The following is a 16866-nucleotide window of genomic DNA, read 5'->3' as shown; positions in this document are numbered from 1 at the left end:
AGGAGGGGGGAGGAGAGTAGGGGAGGCACGGCCTAGCGGCCGTGCGCTTGAAAGTAGATAAACAAGCTTCTGTGATCTGCGACACGGCGGGCAGGGGAGGGGGCAGAGCGGGGAGAGGGTGTGAAAACAGCAGGGGCCTGGAGTGCGGCTGAGGGAACTGATGTGCACGCGCTTTTAAGCTCAATGCACATGCGCATTGAGCTTAAAAGTCACGGGCACTGCAAGGAATCGCCACGATTCCTTGCAAGTTAGTTAAAGAGTGGTTAAGCCCCAATAGTCTCGCAAGCTCGATGCGCATGCGCATCGACAGGCGAGACCTAAAAAAAGAGCTGCAATAAATATAAAGTACTGAAGAATATTAATAACAACATGTCAATAAAAGGCTAAAAGCAGGTCAAAAACCAAGAACACATAAAACAAAACAAAATACAGTCAATTATAACTGTAAGTTTCGCCTAAACTGTAAGGCATGTTAAAGAAAGGTGGCCATGCCAAAACAGACCTCGGGGTTTGGGAGGGAATGTAATACACAAGGGCCAGTGTTGGAAAGGCGATCCCAGGGGAGACAGAAGATGTCTGACTGCCCGCCCCGAGACCCACCTCTCTCTATGGAATAGGCCGAGCGCCGTAGGGAGGCCTCTTTGGCGAGGCTCCTCTCCTACAATCGTACCAGCTTGAGCAATCACACTACTTACAGAGGGACACCACACAGGAGGAATATTCACAAGAATCTTTATATAGGCAATTAAGGCAGTCTTTGATAGGTTAGCAGGCAAGGATCGAGGGATCCGTAAAGTCTTGGTTTCGGGGATAGGGGGTAGCGGGACAGTCTTGGTACCAACTGGTGCTTGGATAGTTCAGCGTTGTTCAGGCCGCGACAGCGTCAGCAGGGCCTCGAAGATAGTTCAGCGTGGTCAGGCCGCGACAGCGTCAGCAGGGCCTCGAAGGGGGTTCAGCGTGGTCAGGCCGCGACAGCGTCAGCAGGGCCTCGAAGGTGGTTCCGCTTGGTCAGGCCGCGACAGCGTCAGCAAGGCCTCAAAGGTGGTTCAGCTTGGTCAGGCCGCGACAGCGTCAGCAGGGCCTCAAAGGTGGTTCAGCTTTGTCAGGCCGCGACAGCGTCAGCAGGGCCTCGAAGGTTCCAGGTGCAAGAGTTCGGATCAGGATCAGCCGCGACGAGGTCAGCAGGGCTTCGACTCCAGATACAACTGAAGTCCTAATCCAGGGCTGGCCCAGATATAGGACTGGAGTCCTTTGATGTCCGGACCCTCGCGCCTGGGGGTCAGAGGGGCCGGGATGAAGGTGTCCAGACACCCAGCAGGGGGGTGGAGCCAGCGCCCAGGGAGGCTGGAGGGCGATTGATACCAGGCGTCCGGGGACGGCCGGAGGCCCATCGAAACTCCCCTCCTCCGGGATCCGCCAAGTGGCCACTCTACCACCTGGGAGGATCTTGGTGCCTCGATGCCGGGCTTCGCTGGGGCCGGGGCCAGGGCGGCGGCGGCCACGTGCTCGGGACGTGATGGGCCCAAGCTGGCGTCGGCCGGGAATGGTGGTCTGGCATGGTCGCCAGACCGGCAGCGTTAGCGAGCAGGGTCCGCCGGGGTACCAGGAAGGGGGAGAGCCGTAGGTTGCCAGGGGGGCTGCTCTCATCGAGGTTTCGTGAATGTTCGTGTCAGGGGGGTCGACAGCATGTCGATGGAGGGCCGATGTCGTCCGGGGCCCGCCATGCGGGAGGGGTCGGACCACGCCACGAGGCCGTGTCCAACAGCCAGATTATGACAGGAGTGAGAAGTGCCTCTCAAACAGTGGAACAAGGAACATCCTGGCATAACTATTATAACATTTGTTAAGTATTCAGCACACCTCATGAACGTTAGGGTTGCAGTGTAGTGTCCGCATGTTCCATTATTATTATTAAAATTTTATATAGCGCACAGTTACCCTGGGGCATCCCGGCGCTTCATAGGTCAACCACAGAATTGAAGCAACAGAAGGGTGTAATCAGACAGGGAATAAATGAGTTTTCAAACCTTTGCGGAAACTCAGAGTGCAGGTCTCAGCGCGCAGTTTTAAAGGTAGTTAATTCCACAGCTTCGCCATTCAGTACGGCGTATAAAGTCTTTCAGTTGAGTCTGTTTGGGCTGCTGAACAGATGTCTTATAGTGAAAAACAAACAAAACCAAACATAAACAAGCATTTACAATGCAACAGGTCTCGCATTTACATGAGTTTGAGCTATTGGCATTGTAAATGACAATGCCTTTTATTTATGTTTTGGTTTTTGAAACGTAAATAAAAGGCATTGTCATTTACAATATCAATAGCTTAAACTCGTGTAAATGCGAGACCTATTGCATTGCAAATGCTTGTTGTTTAACTTGCCTGTCATTTCTTCCGATGTGCTCTATGTTGTAAACGGCTCTATAGCAAAATGTCCAGATACATGGGGTAACCGATCAACTGCCTTAATGAATATTAATTTGACAGGCAGATATTGGCGACCCCTTACCATTAACTACAAACAAATGATGGAGGCCTGCAAGGAACAGCAGACCACCATCCTTGAATTCCAAAGTGCAGATATATTTTTTAAGCAGCCTGTGTTCTTTAAAAGGAACAGGTACCACACAATTGCAGCTGCTACTGATCGGGAGTGGTTGGGCAGGGGCAGGAAGGAAATGAGAAAAAAAAAAAAGAACACGTACCTGCCCCGGCAGGCGCCTCTCCTCCGTCCTCTTCTTTCTGTCTCCGCCGGCAGCAGGAAGCAACAGGAAGCACCCATACTCCCAGGCTCCCCTTTGCCAATTACAGCACTGCAATGCAGCGTCTGAGCGTCGAACCACGGCATTCTGACAAGGACTGGGAGACTTTGCATGTTTCTGGCGAAGCTGTCGTGCGCACTTAATGAGTTCAAATCCCTCCTCTCCCTGCTCTGGCCAGCCTCGTCCTGCCCAGAGAGCCACTGACTTCAATAGGAAAAATATAATTATAATAATGATTCGTTGTTATAGCAGTGAGGCGATGCTCCTCCGCCTTAGCAGAGGAGCCGCCACTGGTAACACATTAAAAATAATTCCATTTTCTAAGAGACCCGGGGAGTAGGCAGTGATCACTTGGAACTCAGCCTACCCCCTCTTTGAGGCCGCACCAAACAAGTATTCCCAAAGGGGAAGCGGTTTAATAGTGGCAACTGAGTCACAAACCATTGATGCATTTCACTGCAAATCACAAGCAGGTGGGGACACCTCTTTCACACCCACTCCTAATTGAGAATCGAATTGAGCCCCAAAAGCCCTATTGCGATGATTACAAAGGGGATTTAGTAAATTATAAAACCATTATGTAGACACAAACTCTATGATTTTGGGAACCGCAGTGTTTCGGAATGCAAAAGTGTTTCATACATCTGGATCTATAACCCATCCACCCCCTGTGAAGATGAGGGTTGATGTTGCCCCGGTAAATCAGCATATGCATTAAACCGTAGTAACCTAAAAACGGAGCCAGGCCTGACGCAAGTTCAGGACTGATCGATTGCTTCAAACATTGGAGTTGGCTTAATGTGTTTAATGAGCTCACCTGTTTTCCTACATTGCACAAGGGAAGGCCGGTGGCATGGTTTCAGTGACTTTCTGAATGGTCAACAAAAGCTAATAGTGAGCAAGGTGGGTCTTACTTGAACAGCCACACCCGATTGGTTAGATCTTGATCACAGATCATGAGCTAATAAAGCAAACAAAGCGCCGTCAGAGACTTAAAATGCAAAACTAATCTGCCTAAAGCTGGGTTCGCTTTAACAGAGTATTAAAGGGCCTTTTCACATGAAGCTCAAGCAGTCCAATAATAATTTTTTATTAATACAACTCAGTTTACCAACCTAATAAGAGCTTCCTGTTTTTATACAGCTCTTCATAGCAAGCTTCGGCTGTTTCTAAGCACTGTAGTAACAGATGTACCTATCAGCACTTTTATGGTACTCAATTTACTGACTTCGTAAGGTTGTAGGCCGAGTCTACTAGGCCAAGATTCAAACCTCTGACCCTCATATCATCCATTTGTAAGCTGCACTCATTGAGCCAGCCTTCCAACCAACAAATGGGAGCCGGCCTGTGGAAATAAAAAACTAAAGGGAACTAAACTATTGCCACCCAGCAGCATACTGGTCAACGGAGAGTCTCCGGACAGTCAAATCAAACTGGGGTACAGTTTCTTGCAAGATTTCTCTGCAGACTTTCTGCAGGACCGAGACCACCAACTCTGCTCTAGTTCATTTGTGAAAGGGCTGCCTGTGGAAGCTCCCATGGGTGGCTACCGGCTGTATCCAGGTTTCCACTGCTTCCGAAGGCGTAGGCACCGTTCTCTTTTTTGGATCACCCTACCCAACTTCTCTAAAAGAATATTGCTGCTTTTTTAGTTTACACAGGGTCTAAAACTTGTTTTTTCCACTGAAGCGTTTGGATATTGTACCTGGTAATTATACTCTAATTCAATGGCCCTCAAACACGTTTACTTATCTTCTGTTGGACATACAGTTGACGTAAACTACGAACATCTGCAGGATACAATGTGCCTTTATTCACCTACAGACTGTTAATCTCTCTCATAACCCATTCGATGCTTATGACGGAACGGTTCCGTCATGAGCGCCGGTTGGGCTGTGCTTCTGACGGAACCGTTCCGTCACGGCCCCACCCGTTTTTTAGAACCTTCAGCACAGCGCGAAAATTCGCGCCGCGCTGAAGGTGTTAATAAACACATCCATACATTTCGTACCCTATGTTAATGTATTGTCTAGCAAACTATCAAGAATAGCATGCTTGGGATTACACCCATTGGATCAGTACTCTTAATAACCAACTAAGTTCACAATATCTATTTATGTATATATGTGTTATTTTTATGGCACAAACCTAGCCAAAAGGCAGCCAAAAGATGTACAACATAACGGCTAGGGCGCTCGACCTCGGAATCTGGGTTCGAGTCTCGGTAACGACGCCAAAACCTCCTGTGATTCTGGGCAAATCACTTAATCTCCCCGTGCCTAAAATGAAAGTAACTGGAAACGTAAAATGTAACGTAACTGGAAAAATATGTAAAGCGCTCTGATACCTGATTCGGTTCGGGTCTAGTTCGCGCTATATAAAACTCTGCAAAGAAAAAAAAAAATGTCCAAATACATTATCTGTACAATATACTAATACCACTACATATACAAGTAAACCTGGTAAATTCAATGACCTGGGTACCATTTGCATAATCCCAATCTCGCCCTATTCTGCTAAACCTTTTGCCTACATGTCAACGACGGACCAATTTAGAGTCTAACAATGACCAATACCCTCTACAAGTAAGGTAAGCAGCAGGGCACTGTACCCATTTGCCAATCTTGTGGATAAGTAGTGAGAGATGGACAGAGACGCTGTTATTGGCTATGTACTTCTAGCACGAGACGTGGTTATTGGCCCCATCTAAAGTCGGGCTTTATCCAAATCCTATCTGCACCCTCTTACTACTGTGACTCCTTCTCCTTGGCTATGCTATTCAGCTCTCAAATATTCTAAATACTGGTAATAACACTATACCACTTCAATTAATTTTCATCCACCCTTTACTGCAATCAACCACATAATGCAATCTATTTTTTTTTTTTAATGGGAATAAAGCTAAGGGGCTCCATGGCAGAGGGCACAAATCACTGTGCCCCAAAGTTTTGTATTAGAGTACGAGGATTCTAGCGAGTGAAAAACTGAAAAGCCATCCAACGCACGGCTTACTACACACTAGAAATACTCCCCCATGAGCAGCTAGACACCACAAAGCCATTTACACTTTTAATTCTCTATTGAGATATTTTACCCCAGCGACTAGTCATCGACAAGGAGAGCAAGTATGGAGATTTCTACTGAGTACGGATCACTTCTGAGCTACTAGGTGGGACCCTTACAACTACAACATTTTCACAACCTAAAGACTAATTTAATGCATTTAGTTTGGTAAGGCCAGACACCTCTGAAAAAAGTTCAACAATCACAGCCACGTTCGGAACTCAGTGTCAGGTCACTGACTTTAAAAGTAGAGGTGGTAAAGATGTGGCTAATACGAACGCATTGCATGCAGAAAAAACTGTCTTTTTTGTCTCAAAGGGTTGGCCTCAAAAAACTATCAACATAACAAGAAAAGCCTTTAAACTTCAAAATAAAAGTCTATGTTGCCATAAAGCAACTCTGGGTGGGAACGGAGAACATGGTCTACTAGGGTCAACCCTGACATCGCTCTCCAGGGGACTGGCGCTGGGCCAGACAGGTTGCTGCCGTTTTGCAGGAAATGTTTGTCTGCATTTCTCATAAATTAAACAGTGAACAGGAAACTCAAACGTGTGTATAACTGCTGACTAGTACAATGCTTGTTTTTCTTTTCACCAATGGAAAAAAAGCTGAAGATTCACCGCAGATAATTCACACACTAAGCAGCAGCACCCCTGCAACCCAGAAAGGTGAGGGCTTCCATTCTGAAATCTGGTGAGCCTAATTCAACTTTTATCTTCAGTGGTCAATAAAATGAGTAGGACCGTACTGGGTTTAGTTAAAAGAAGCCCTTTTTTTGTGTGCGCTAGACAAATAATCATTATCATCAGGGATACATTCCAACAGAAGAGACCCCCAAGTTTCACTCATTGCGAGTGAGAGTCACACATTTTGAGGTCTGTTCAGCTCTCCCTCACAGCAGGCTGTGTCAAACCGGTTGATAAAAGGGTCAGCACCTGCTCTCTAAATGCAACTCTGGAGATTGCTCTGCAGAGCAGCTCCTATGAGCTGGAGAGGTTTCAAGAAGCTAACTCACCAAAAGACAAGCCTTAAGGTAGACACCATCAGATGCACCACTACGTTTGCAAGAAATGTGGCTTACTTTACTGAGGTTTTGTTTTTATTTCAAGGATATTCCTCCGTTTTTATCAATTCACTGGTGTCCCTTTTGTTGTCATTGATAACAATGGTCATGCCACAACGCTTCCTGCAATATCATATATGATAATTAGTTCGCTAAGAATTGTCAAAACTTGATTTATGCATTACGTCTCAATGGTTAGATACTGAACCACCAACTTTTATTAATTGGCAATCTAGATTGCTATCTATATATTACTTTGAGAAGCATTGTATAAAACTAAGGGTATCAGAAAGAAAATGCAAGGGAGTAAACTCTGGTATCCTATGGCGAATTGGATAGGATTGTAGGTGGAATTAGTTTGTGGTTAGGATTTAATGTATCTTTCTTTTTTGTTATAAATTATGCTTATAGTGTCATTTATCTGTGTTAATTGATTCCTGTATTTAGTTGGTACAATGCTCTGAAGATGATGTACACCTTTTCTTTGTCTTTTTCTCTGTAAGAATTGTACTTTTTCTGTCTGCTGACAAACTTTAACAAAAAAAATAAAAAAATTAAAAAAAGAATTTTCAAAACTTGGGAGCACTGCAACAGGTAAAGCTTCAACTTCTCACAGCCTTCTCATAAATCAGCTTTCGACTTCCTTTAGGCACAGCACGTCTCGATTACTGTCGACGTAAACCTCAGAAAACCACAAACAACTGTACTTCTTTAAAAAAAGCTTGAACAGATATCTTTTGAAAATACAGAAGTCACAGCCATCTTGCTTTCTTCTTCTGCCCGTGACGCACTGCAGCTTAAGGCCTTTGACTGCGCACCGAGGAGGGAAAAGTCAGAGTAATTAATCCGGCCACAAAGTGTCAACACGTTTCCTGATAGCAGGTTGTAAAGTTTTAGTGTTCAGCTGCTGACAAGAGAAACGGAGCCCTTTAAACGTAATCGGCAGCTACCAAGACCAGCCCTTTTTCCAAGGTCGCAGGGCCCAAGAAAGGGCAGCTGTAAATAGTTTTACCACCTGTTCTGATCTAATCTGAATGGCTAGCGCTCAGGTGTGGAGTCACAGGCAGAACCTGTCACTCTGGGAACCTATGACCCATATTGGAGTCTGAGCACCTGCCTTTTCAGCCACTGGAATAACGTGGCAACTAAACAACATTATGCAGTTGCCTAAATTGTGCAACAAAAAAACATATTTATTAGGTACATTATTTTGCTGCAAACATTATGCAGCAAAAGCTTTGCCACTATTCTCGCGCTGTTAGGACATTTTAACGGATATAGGTGCTGCTACACATTTGATTCCAATGCTTTAGAAAACAAAGAGGTCACTAAAGAAAGAACTATTCACATGTAACACATACCAGTCAACATGGCATCACCATGACAATTAACTGATTGTGTCTCGAATGGAAAAATAAGAGCACCCATTTGGAAACACCGCCTTCTCGGTCTTTCAGAGTTAAATAGTGCAAAATACACCCACAGCTGTATTACAGATGCACAGGATTTAAAACGGTATTACCATAGCTTAGTGTGGCTAGGGGCCATGGCTCATGAAAGGTGAATCGAGTTCGCCATGATGCCCCTACATCCCTCTACATGAGACCTCTTGCAGCCATCGCACGCCAACACAACCTCAACATCATCTCCTACGCCGATGACACCCAGCTGATCCTCTCCCTCACCAGAGACCCCGACACCGCCAGAACCAGCCTACACGAAGGGATGAAAGACGTCGCCGAATGGATGAAGAAGAGCCGCCTGAAACTGAACTCAGACAAGACAGAAGTCCTCATCCTGGGACCATCGCCCTCCGCCTGGGACGACTCCTGGTGGCCCCCCGCCCTGGGCACTGCTCCCAAACCAACAGACCACGCACGCAACCTGGGCTTCATCCTGGACTCCTCCCTCTCGATGACCAGACAAGTCAACGCCGTCTCATCATGCTTTCACACCCTTCGCATGCTCCGCAAGATCTTCCGATGGATCCCGACCGAAACCAGGAAGACAGTCACCCAGGCACTCGTCACCAGCCGACTGGACTACGGAAACACCCTCTACGCTGGAACCACAGCCAAGCTACAGAAAAGACTCCAACGCATCCAGAACGCCTCCGCCCGACTCATCCTGGACATCCCCCGACGCAGCCACATCTCCGGCCACCTGAGGGACCTGCACTGGCTCCCCATCAACAAGAGGATCACGTTCAGGCTCCTCACCCACGCACACAAGTCTCTCCATGACCTCGGCCCCAAGTACCTCAACGACCGCCTGACCTTCTACACGCCCACCCGCCAGCTACGATCTACTAGCCTCGACGCCGTACCAGGCATCCGAAGAGCCACCGCCGGAGGCAGATCCTTCTCCTACCTAGCGGCCAAGACATGGAACTCCCTCCCCATCCACCTTCGGCTGACCCAGGACCATCTCGCCTTCAGGAGACAACTCAAGACCTGGCTATTCGAGCAGTAGCGGACCCCTTCCCCCAAGTGCCTTGAGACCCTTCCGGGTGAGTAGTGCGCTATACAAGTATTATGATTGATTGATTGATTGATTGATAGTGACCTGCATAATACACTGCGCTTCTGCAAACATGGTTTATGCCATGGTATTTTTTCATGGGTATGACCTAAGAGAACGTTGTTAAACAAAACTGGAATGCAAAGGGTTACATTTGTGCAGAAAGGTAGTGAAATTTGTGCAGTAAGATAAAAGAGCCATCTTTAATGTAATTTTATGAAATCGTTCCATGTATAATGCAATTCTTATACACAGTTTTTAAGGCATTAGAAAGTGCTCTCGTCTCAATTTCGCTCTACTTTGGTAAAAAAAACAACAACAAAACTGAACTATGACTTTTGCACGGAACTAATAAATATGAAACTGGGCGTTAATTAGTACTATTGCTCCAAATACCACTTGCTGTTGGGGAATGTAATGTAAGGTGGATTTGTAAAACGCTGCTTGGCATCCGGGAGGGTATCCAGGCGCTGAGTAGGTGAGAGTAGGCGGGTGGTAAGGCTGGGCCAGAGTACAGGCAGTCTCGATGGTCGAGCAAGGAGACTAATTATAAAGCCACATCTTCAGCTTCTTGTGGAATTTAAGACGTGAGGAAGAGACCCCGATGTGTTTGGTGAGGTCACTTCAGTATTTGGCGGCTTGGTAGGAGAATGGACAACCTCCTGTTCTGCTTCCAGTTAATGCCCGGTGTGTGTGTGTGTGAATGCGAAGCTATCGGGTGGATTTGTGGAAGTGAAGTAGTTTATTGAGGTATGCGGGTCCCGTGTTTTGTAGTGACTTGATTGCGTGTGTAAGAAGCTTGAACTGGCAGCGCTTTTGGACAGAGAAGCCAGTGTAGATCTCAGAGTGGTGTGGCGTGAGATTGGTGCGGGAGGCCGAAGACGTGTCTAGTGGTGGTGTTTTGGATGGGTTAAAGTCTGTGAAGATGATGGGTTGGGATGCCGGCGTAGAGTGTGTTGCCATGGTACAATCTGCTTGCTATTAGGTCCTGCGTGATGGTTTGTCTGGTATCCATTGGGACCCACTTGAAGGGTTTTCGCAACATCCATAGGATGTGGAAGCATGCAGAAGTGACAGCACTGACCTAGGACTTCATGGTGAGGTTGCCATCCAGTAGGAGGCCTAGGTGCCTTACATGGTCAGTCAGGTTGGTTATTGGGTCTGAGTTCAGAGGGCCACCAGGTGGAGTCCCAAAGTGAGCTCGGTTTCACGAAGATCAGCACTTTAGTTTTGTCAGTATTGAGCTTGAGGCAGTTCTCTTTTATCCGACTGGCCACGCTGGTCAAGCATTGTTTGAAGTTTGTCATGGTGTTGACGATGCAGTCTAAGGGAAAAAAAATGAACTGGGTATCGTACAAATGAGATGGGTGGAAGCTGCAACTCTTTCATTGTACACATTTTGTCTATGTTTTAAACCATTCCATGGAGTTCAACTCCCACTTATCTGCGACACACAACTGAATCTTAAAATGTTTTTGGAGCTTGAAGCAACTCTCCAACTCAGACACCAGAATAGTCACTCAAAGCTAAAATACTGCAATCCTATCCCTGATGGGCACAACTCTTCTCGTAAATTTTTTTTCAAAAATTCAAAAACTCTGCTGCAGGGCTCATTTTGAATTGCCAAAGACACGATCTCATGAACGCTGTAAGGAAATCCTTCACTGGCTCCATATTAATAATAGAAGTATGTTATTTTCTTTTCTGATGACTTTCTCTGATATAACTTCCATTCCATCCACTTCTCCTAGACCACTTCAGTTATTTGGAACCTACTCAACTTCAAGGCTTCTGCCTTTGTCAGTCATGCAAGCCTTTATAGTGTGAGGTACAACTTTTTGGAGTTCTTTCCTACAACCCTTTTTAGATACCCAACAAGTCTCTCTCTTAATGGCTCTTTTGAACAAACCTCTCTTAAATAAGAATTAGCCACATCTTGCAATTTACAAAAAAACTCTAGTCTGATATGGCCAAGAAAATTCCTATTTATTCTCTTTAACTTTTACTAAACAGGACCTCCTTTGTTCCTAGCCTAATACAATAGAACGCCAACTCAATTGTTATTTTGTTTATTCTTTTAGTTGTTTATTATGCCTTGTTTCCACAATTGAAAGAAGCTTTCTAGATGGGGTGTTCAATCAATGCAAACAGCATAATATTTCCTATCATGTTAAAAAATGATGACCATTTAGCCAGTGCCCTCGGGATGAATGTGAAATGCTGCTCCTTTCTAATGTTAAAAATAAGTAAGCCAAACAAACTGTTCCACTGCTTGCAAACAATTCCTACAATACATACGTCTGTGCAAGCATCCCACTAGGAAGCATTTTCAGATTCAAGATGTCAGGCATTAAAAAGATGCAAAATGTGTGGGGTTACAGTAATTCCTAGCCGTCCTCTTGAAATAATTATTACATTGAAACACAGAGCAGAAACATGAATTGGCATCTCAATGAAACAAAGCATTGAGCCGACATAGAATAAACCACTCTTTCCACAATGCTGCAATATAGTTAACAGTATTAGGCCTTTTCTTTCTACCAAAGACAAAACACAAACGACTTGCCCCAATTCCATGAGGAACTAATACCACTAAGCATATTAAACCATTCTGTATAAAATGTTCACCTTTTAAGTGGCAAATATAACAATCAATAGATTAAAAGTGGCCAGCTTTCTTTGCAAAGTACCAGGAGCGCCTAACGATTCATATGCAGTGGCCTTAGTGACTTTTGAACTGTCAGAACTAGGAGTATGTTTTTTACTGAAATCTACAGATTATGTAATTAACAAATGGGGCAACAAACATATCTCTGTAGAGTTTTCAAGGGTGCTGAATTACAATTAAATATAAAAAAAAAAGAACAAAAAATAAATAAAAATAAAATAAAAATAAATAAATAAAAAAATTACAACAAAACAGCTGTCTTGCCTACACAGTATCCTGGTTTAGAGAAAACTTAATATAACTTTTTTCTTTCTGCTTGGAAAAAAGATGGCAACTAAAGGGATAGGATATTGCAGTTTTACAATAAAGCACACTGTTTAATAGAAGAGGGATTGCTCCCAGGACTGAGGAGTCATTAAAGTCTAATAGACCACTGGCCCCTTCTGATAGTACAATTGCATTTCAGCTTGTGTCAATCCTTTGCAACTAGTAAGACTAAAATATTCTGGTCTATGTTGAAACCACATTCTCACATTAGGCACAGTGCAGTAAATAAAGGTACAACTTTTCAAGCTTCAATAACATTAAGTAAAATATGTATACAAAATTATAACGCGAGCACCCACGTAGATGAACAACTCATTATTTAAAAAACGATGTAGCTAGCCTGATGGAAATGGACCATTTACCATCTTGTTCAGTGGTTAGTCTGCCACCAAATCATTAAATCCAAGCTAGGACTTTAAACTCTCTCTTGTTTACAAGCGAATCAAGTTACCAAGGGATCTTTTTACATGACGAGACTGCTATATTGAATTTAGCCTTAAATAAGTTTCCCCCAAGGGAACAAGCCACCATCTTCTTAGTACTTTCCGGCACTCCCAATACCTCTCATATAAACCCAAAAACAACCAACATCCTGTCAATAAGGCCCTTTGAAACTAGCGACCATGAACCCAATGTTAATCAGAACATTTTGCAGATTAGACAAAGATTAGTAGCGCAATATACATTCTACAAAACAAGATATATACATTTCTGCTAACCAGTAGACCAATTAAACACACAGTATCTAAGTGTTTTCTTGTAGTGGTTGAATAACAGAAATGAAAGTTCCACCTGCATCAGTATTTTTAAAATGAGTACTAACCTATCAAAACTTCACTCATTTGGTGTTACATTTCAATATTTGAAGGGTAAATTAACATTAAAAAAAACCTCTCGCTCTTCAGCCTCCAGCTTCCTCTTTGCTGTCATGTCCTGTCCTCCCAGCCCCTATACCATTCACGGCAAGCACTTTGCAACCTATACTCCCTTCAAGGGCCTTTGGGTCAGTCTCCGTCAGCCATTGGCTGCTTTTGCCTTGGAACCTTCACCCACTGGCTCGTGACAATGTCTGAGAGATCTTGGATCAGCCAACAGGAGTATTTGGGGTCAGCTTTTTCTATTGCCTATTTAGGTTTGTCCTTGCACCCCACCCAAATGCATAAGGTACTATTTTACTTTGTTCCAGTAGCAGAGGGGAGCAAGCATGGACAAAAAAAACTGAGGAAAAAACAAAAACAAAACAATGCTACAGAAAGCAACATCCATGTTTCAAATACATCGGTCTTGTGGGGTGTCCACAAATTAGCATCTCAAACTGCGCAATACAATTGTGAAACCTATTGGCTTTGTCAATGTTTTGAGACCGAAGTTACAGTTTTGGTTTTCACCCAATTTGCCCTCATTCACTAACCTTTTCATGAAAGAAATTCATTATCCAAAAAAGTGTCTCACTGCGTTTTTCTGCAGTGTTTTCCTCTGACAACTTACAACATGCCAATTTTTACATAAATTATTGCGTCAAACATAGTTCTCTCTTTATCAGGACGCAAACACACAAACACCTGTGAAATGGGCATCATCAGCGAGGTGACCGGAAATGTCAGATGCAGACCGCCTGCCAAACTTTAAAGGCAGCAAAAAAAAAAAAAAAGATGAACGATGAGGAAGGAACTCCTGCAAAGAAAATGCACAGTAGAACAGAGCAAAGGAACATTCCCGTGTAATTACAGGTCATTAGCACAGGAAGAAATCGCCAACCCAGCAGAAGAAGCCCGTCAAAATACAGGCCCAGGCAACCAGCAGCGCACCTACCTAGGCCACACCCCAGTGACCGTGGAAACACACTAGGTGCACTTCTTTATCAAGAATGACCACGCACAGTGTCGGAACAACCTTCAGACCGGTCATGGCGCTAGACACCTGTTTCTAATACAAAGTACCAAGCACATAGTTGCAAAAACCAGTGCTATTTTTCGGTTATAGGCTGTGCCTGTGAAAGGGGGGGTCTTTGGCCGAGTTCTCGCAGCAGATATTGACCCTCCTCATTTGAGGATTCCTCAGCAATAATTTACACCATCGACAAGGTCGGTGGCATTAGGCTGAGGGGCACCATGTAGCTCACATAAGGGTCAAATAGGTCTGCCTTGCAAAGGGAGGGAGCAACCAGGCCTTTTGCTTAGGGAGCGAAAAGTACTCATATGGACCCCCTACCATCAACAGGACTCATCTTCAGCAAAACACGCCTGCAAGTAACAGGATCTGCAATGAATGTTTTCTTTTAGGCGAGACATTTCTGGACTGCAATTTAGGACCGGCTCAGGTAAAGGGGGAGGATCAACCAAGTTCTGTTGCTGAGCCAGAGCGCTCTTACAATGTCTGAGACAACTATTATTTTTGGCCACTGACCACCATTATCTTCAAGGCGGGGTTGCACTGCATGAAGATTCTGAGCAGAAACACCTTGAGAGACACCGTCCCAGCCCGCCAAGAGCCTGTCCACCCGCACAAAGGGGAGGTCTCTTTCAGAATATTACTGCTCAGAAAATTTAAGGCGGTGGTAGAGAGGGTTTTCAATCACAACCTACATTTCCTACCACACCCAAACCATGGAATAAAAGAGGTCATGTGACAGTCTAGCATAGCAAAAGATGGACAGTCAGTCTAGTCTAGCTGCCGTCGGCCGTTGAACGTCGCGCGAGCTACCTCCCTGGTGCTGCGCACGGCCGACGCGGCCGCACCCGTTTCTTCGAACGTTCAGCACTGGCGCTGAACGTTCGAAGCAGCAAACGGGTTAACTATAAAGCATGAACTGTTCTCTTTCAAGTTCAAGGAAGGAGTTTTACTTCCGGTATGCCCACAGCAGTGTTGAAACAATTAGATTGCCACGTGCAGGCCTATAATTACTACATGGTTCTGCAGAGCACTGTCATTGCAGCAGCTAGCACGCAAAACGTCAGCACACGTGGCTTCCAGGTACTTCCGCAGCAAGTTGGACACCTACATACCTGGTAGTAAGTCTTGATGTGTCGCACCAGAATAGCGAGGTTCTGGATCCGGAAGTTGACATCATTGTTGACGTGCTTGTTGACCCGCTGATTTGATGGCCTTGGGTCTCTAGAAAGAAAAATAGGTCATTGGTTTACAGGAAAGGTAGATGACATTTCATCATTTTTTTTTACCAAACATTACCTCTCAGATCTCAAAATGTATTTCTTTGAATTGGACTGAAGAGTGATACAGAACTGCTATGCCCTCCCTTGAACACGTGTAGGAGTCCTGAACTTATGCTGGACACCACCACTTTGGTGCGAGAGCACAGCACCAGTATTTGTTTATTGATGATTAATTACAATCATTACAATATAAAACGTCTTTAAAAAGCATTATGTAAAAACAACTGAACAATTTAATTTGACATCTATTACAATAAAGCATCACGTTTTGATTATTAAACACAAAAAGTGCAAGAGCTTTGTGCATAGCCTACAAGCCTGATGGATTTGATAAAGTGCGTGGTGATTAAGCAGTCTCAAACGGGCTTTAGCTAATGTCCTTTAAAGGGGTGTCTCCATGTGGTCCATGGTCCAACAGGTCACCGAGCTGTTTTTGCACCAGGCACAGAAATGTAGTTTCTTGGCACACCAGGGGAATTCACTCCCTGCCTAGCGTGTAGGAGACAAGCCAATGTGGTCTCCAGCTTTACCTACCTCCAGCAATGCTTTTCTTAAACATTTTGAATTAATTTACTGATTTACCCTCAAAGCTTCTGCTTGAGAGCTCGAAGCACGCGCTCCCCGTTTTAATCTTCATCTCACAAGCAGTGTCATTTCATAGGGTGCCCGTGGGTACCTCGTCCCTCTACTTTCCACCTCTATAAACATATGTACATTCTTGAGCTGCTCTAAGAACTGACATGTTCTGCATTCTTATGCACTTACGAGGTGCATATATCGTCCAATAAATGGGACGGGGGTCAAACTGTTCACCTGTTGATAGCTTGCCTCCAAGCTGATGTAGCATTAGGTCTATGTAGGAATAAAGAAATAGTGAAATACAATTATAAAGAAAGAGGCGGAAAGAAAATGACTACATTTCCAGTCAATATGAAATGCAATCGCAATATTGACCCCCTTTAACAAGTCTCCCTATCACAAAAATGCATTTTAACACCCCTTATCCCATCTAGAATCTCATCACAATCTTAACTCTTCTCCTTATCTTAACCCTGTTCTCCGGTCACCGTGATGCAAAACTTAAATCCATATTACAATCCTAACCCTGGTCTAGCTCCTTTTTAAGCCCTAATCTTTTTGTGCACTTTTCGTGTGAGTCAGAAGGAAAAAGCTAATTTATATAATGTTCTATTATAAAAACCTTAAAATTTAATTAGTTGAAACAACTATTGTTTCTATTTTCGCTATTGAGCTTTAATTTCCTCACGTTCTTTCAAGTGACACAATGCTGCT

The 16866-nt window shown here is 44.4% G+C and overlaps 1 protein-coding gene across 4 annotated transcripts in view; it reads right to left on the bottom strand.

Moving 5' to 3' along the window:
• Nucleotides 1–16866, bottom strand: part of CCDC88C (coiled-coil and HOOK domain protein 88C) — a 622549-nt gene that overhangs the window by 500076 nt on the left and 105607 nt on the right. For all 4 annotated transcript variants that reach the window (XM_078660043.1, XM_078660044.1, XM_078660042.1 and 1 more), the window contains exon 3: nucleotides 15406–15514. In XM_078660043.1, coding sequence (XP_078516169.1) covers nucleotides 15406–15514 — 109 coding nt within the window. The remainder of the gene's footprint in view (nucleotides 1–15405; nucleotides 15515–16866) is intronic.

Source organism: Lissotriton helveticus, chromosome 9 (assembly GCF_964261635.1).
Source record: "Lissotriton helveticus chromosome 9, aLisHel1.1, whole genome shotgun sequence".
Lineage (NCBI taxonomy): Eukaryota > Metazoa > Chordata > Amphibia > Caudata > Salamandridae > Lissotriton > Lissotriton helveticus.
The sequence above is the reverse complement of the archived record's forward strand: the minus strand, read 5'-3'. Positions and strand labels throughout refer to the sequence as shown.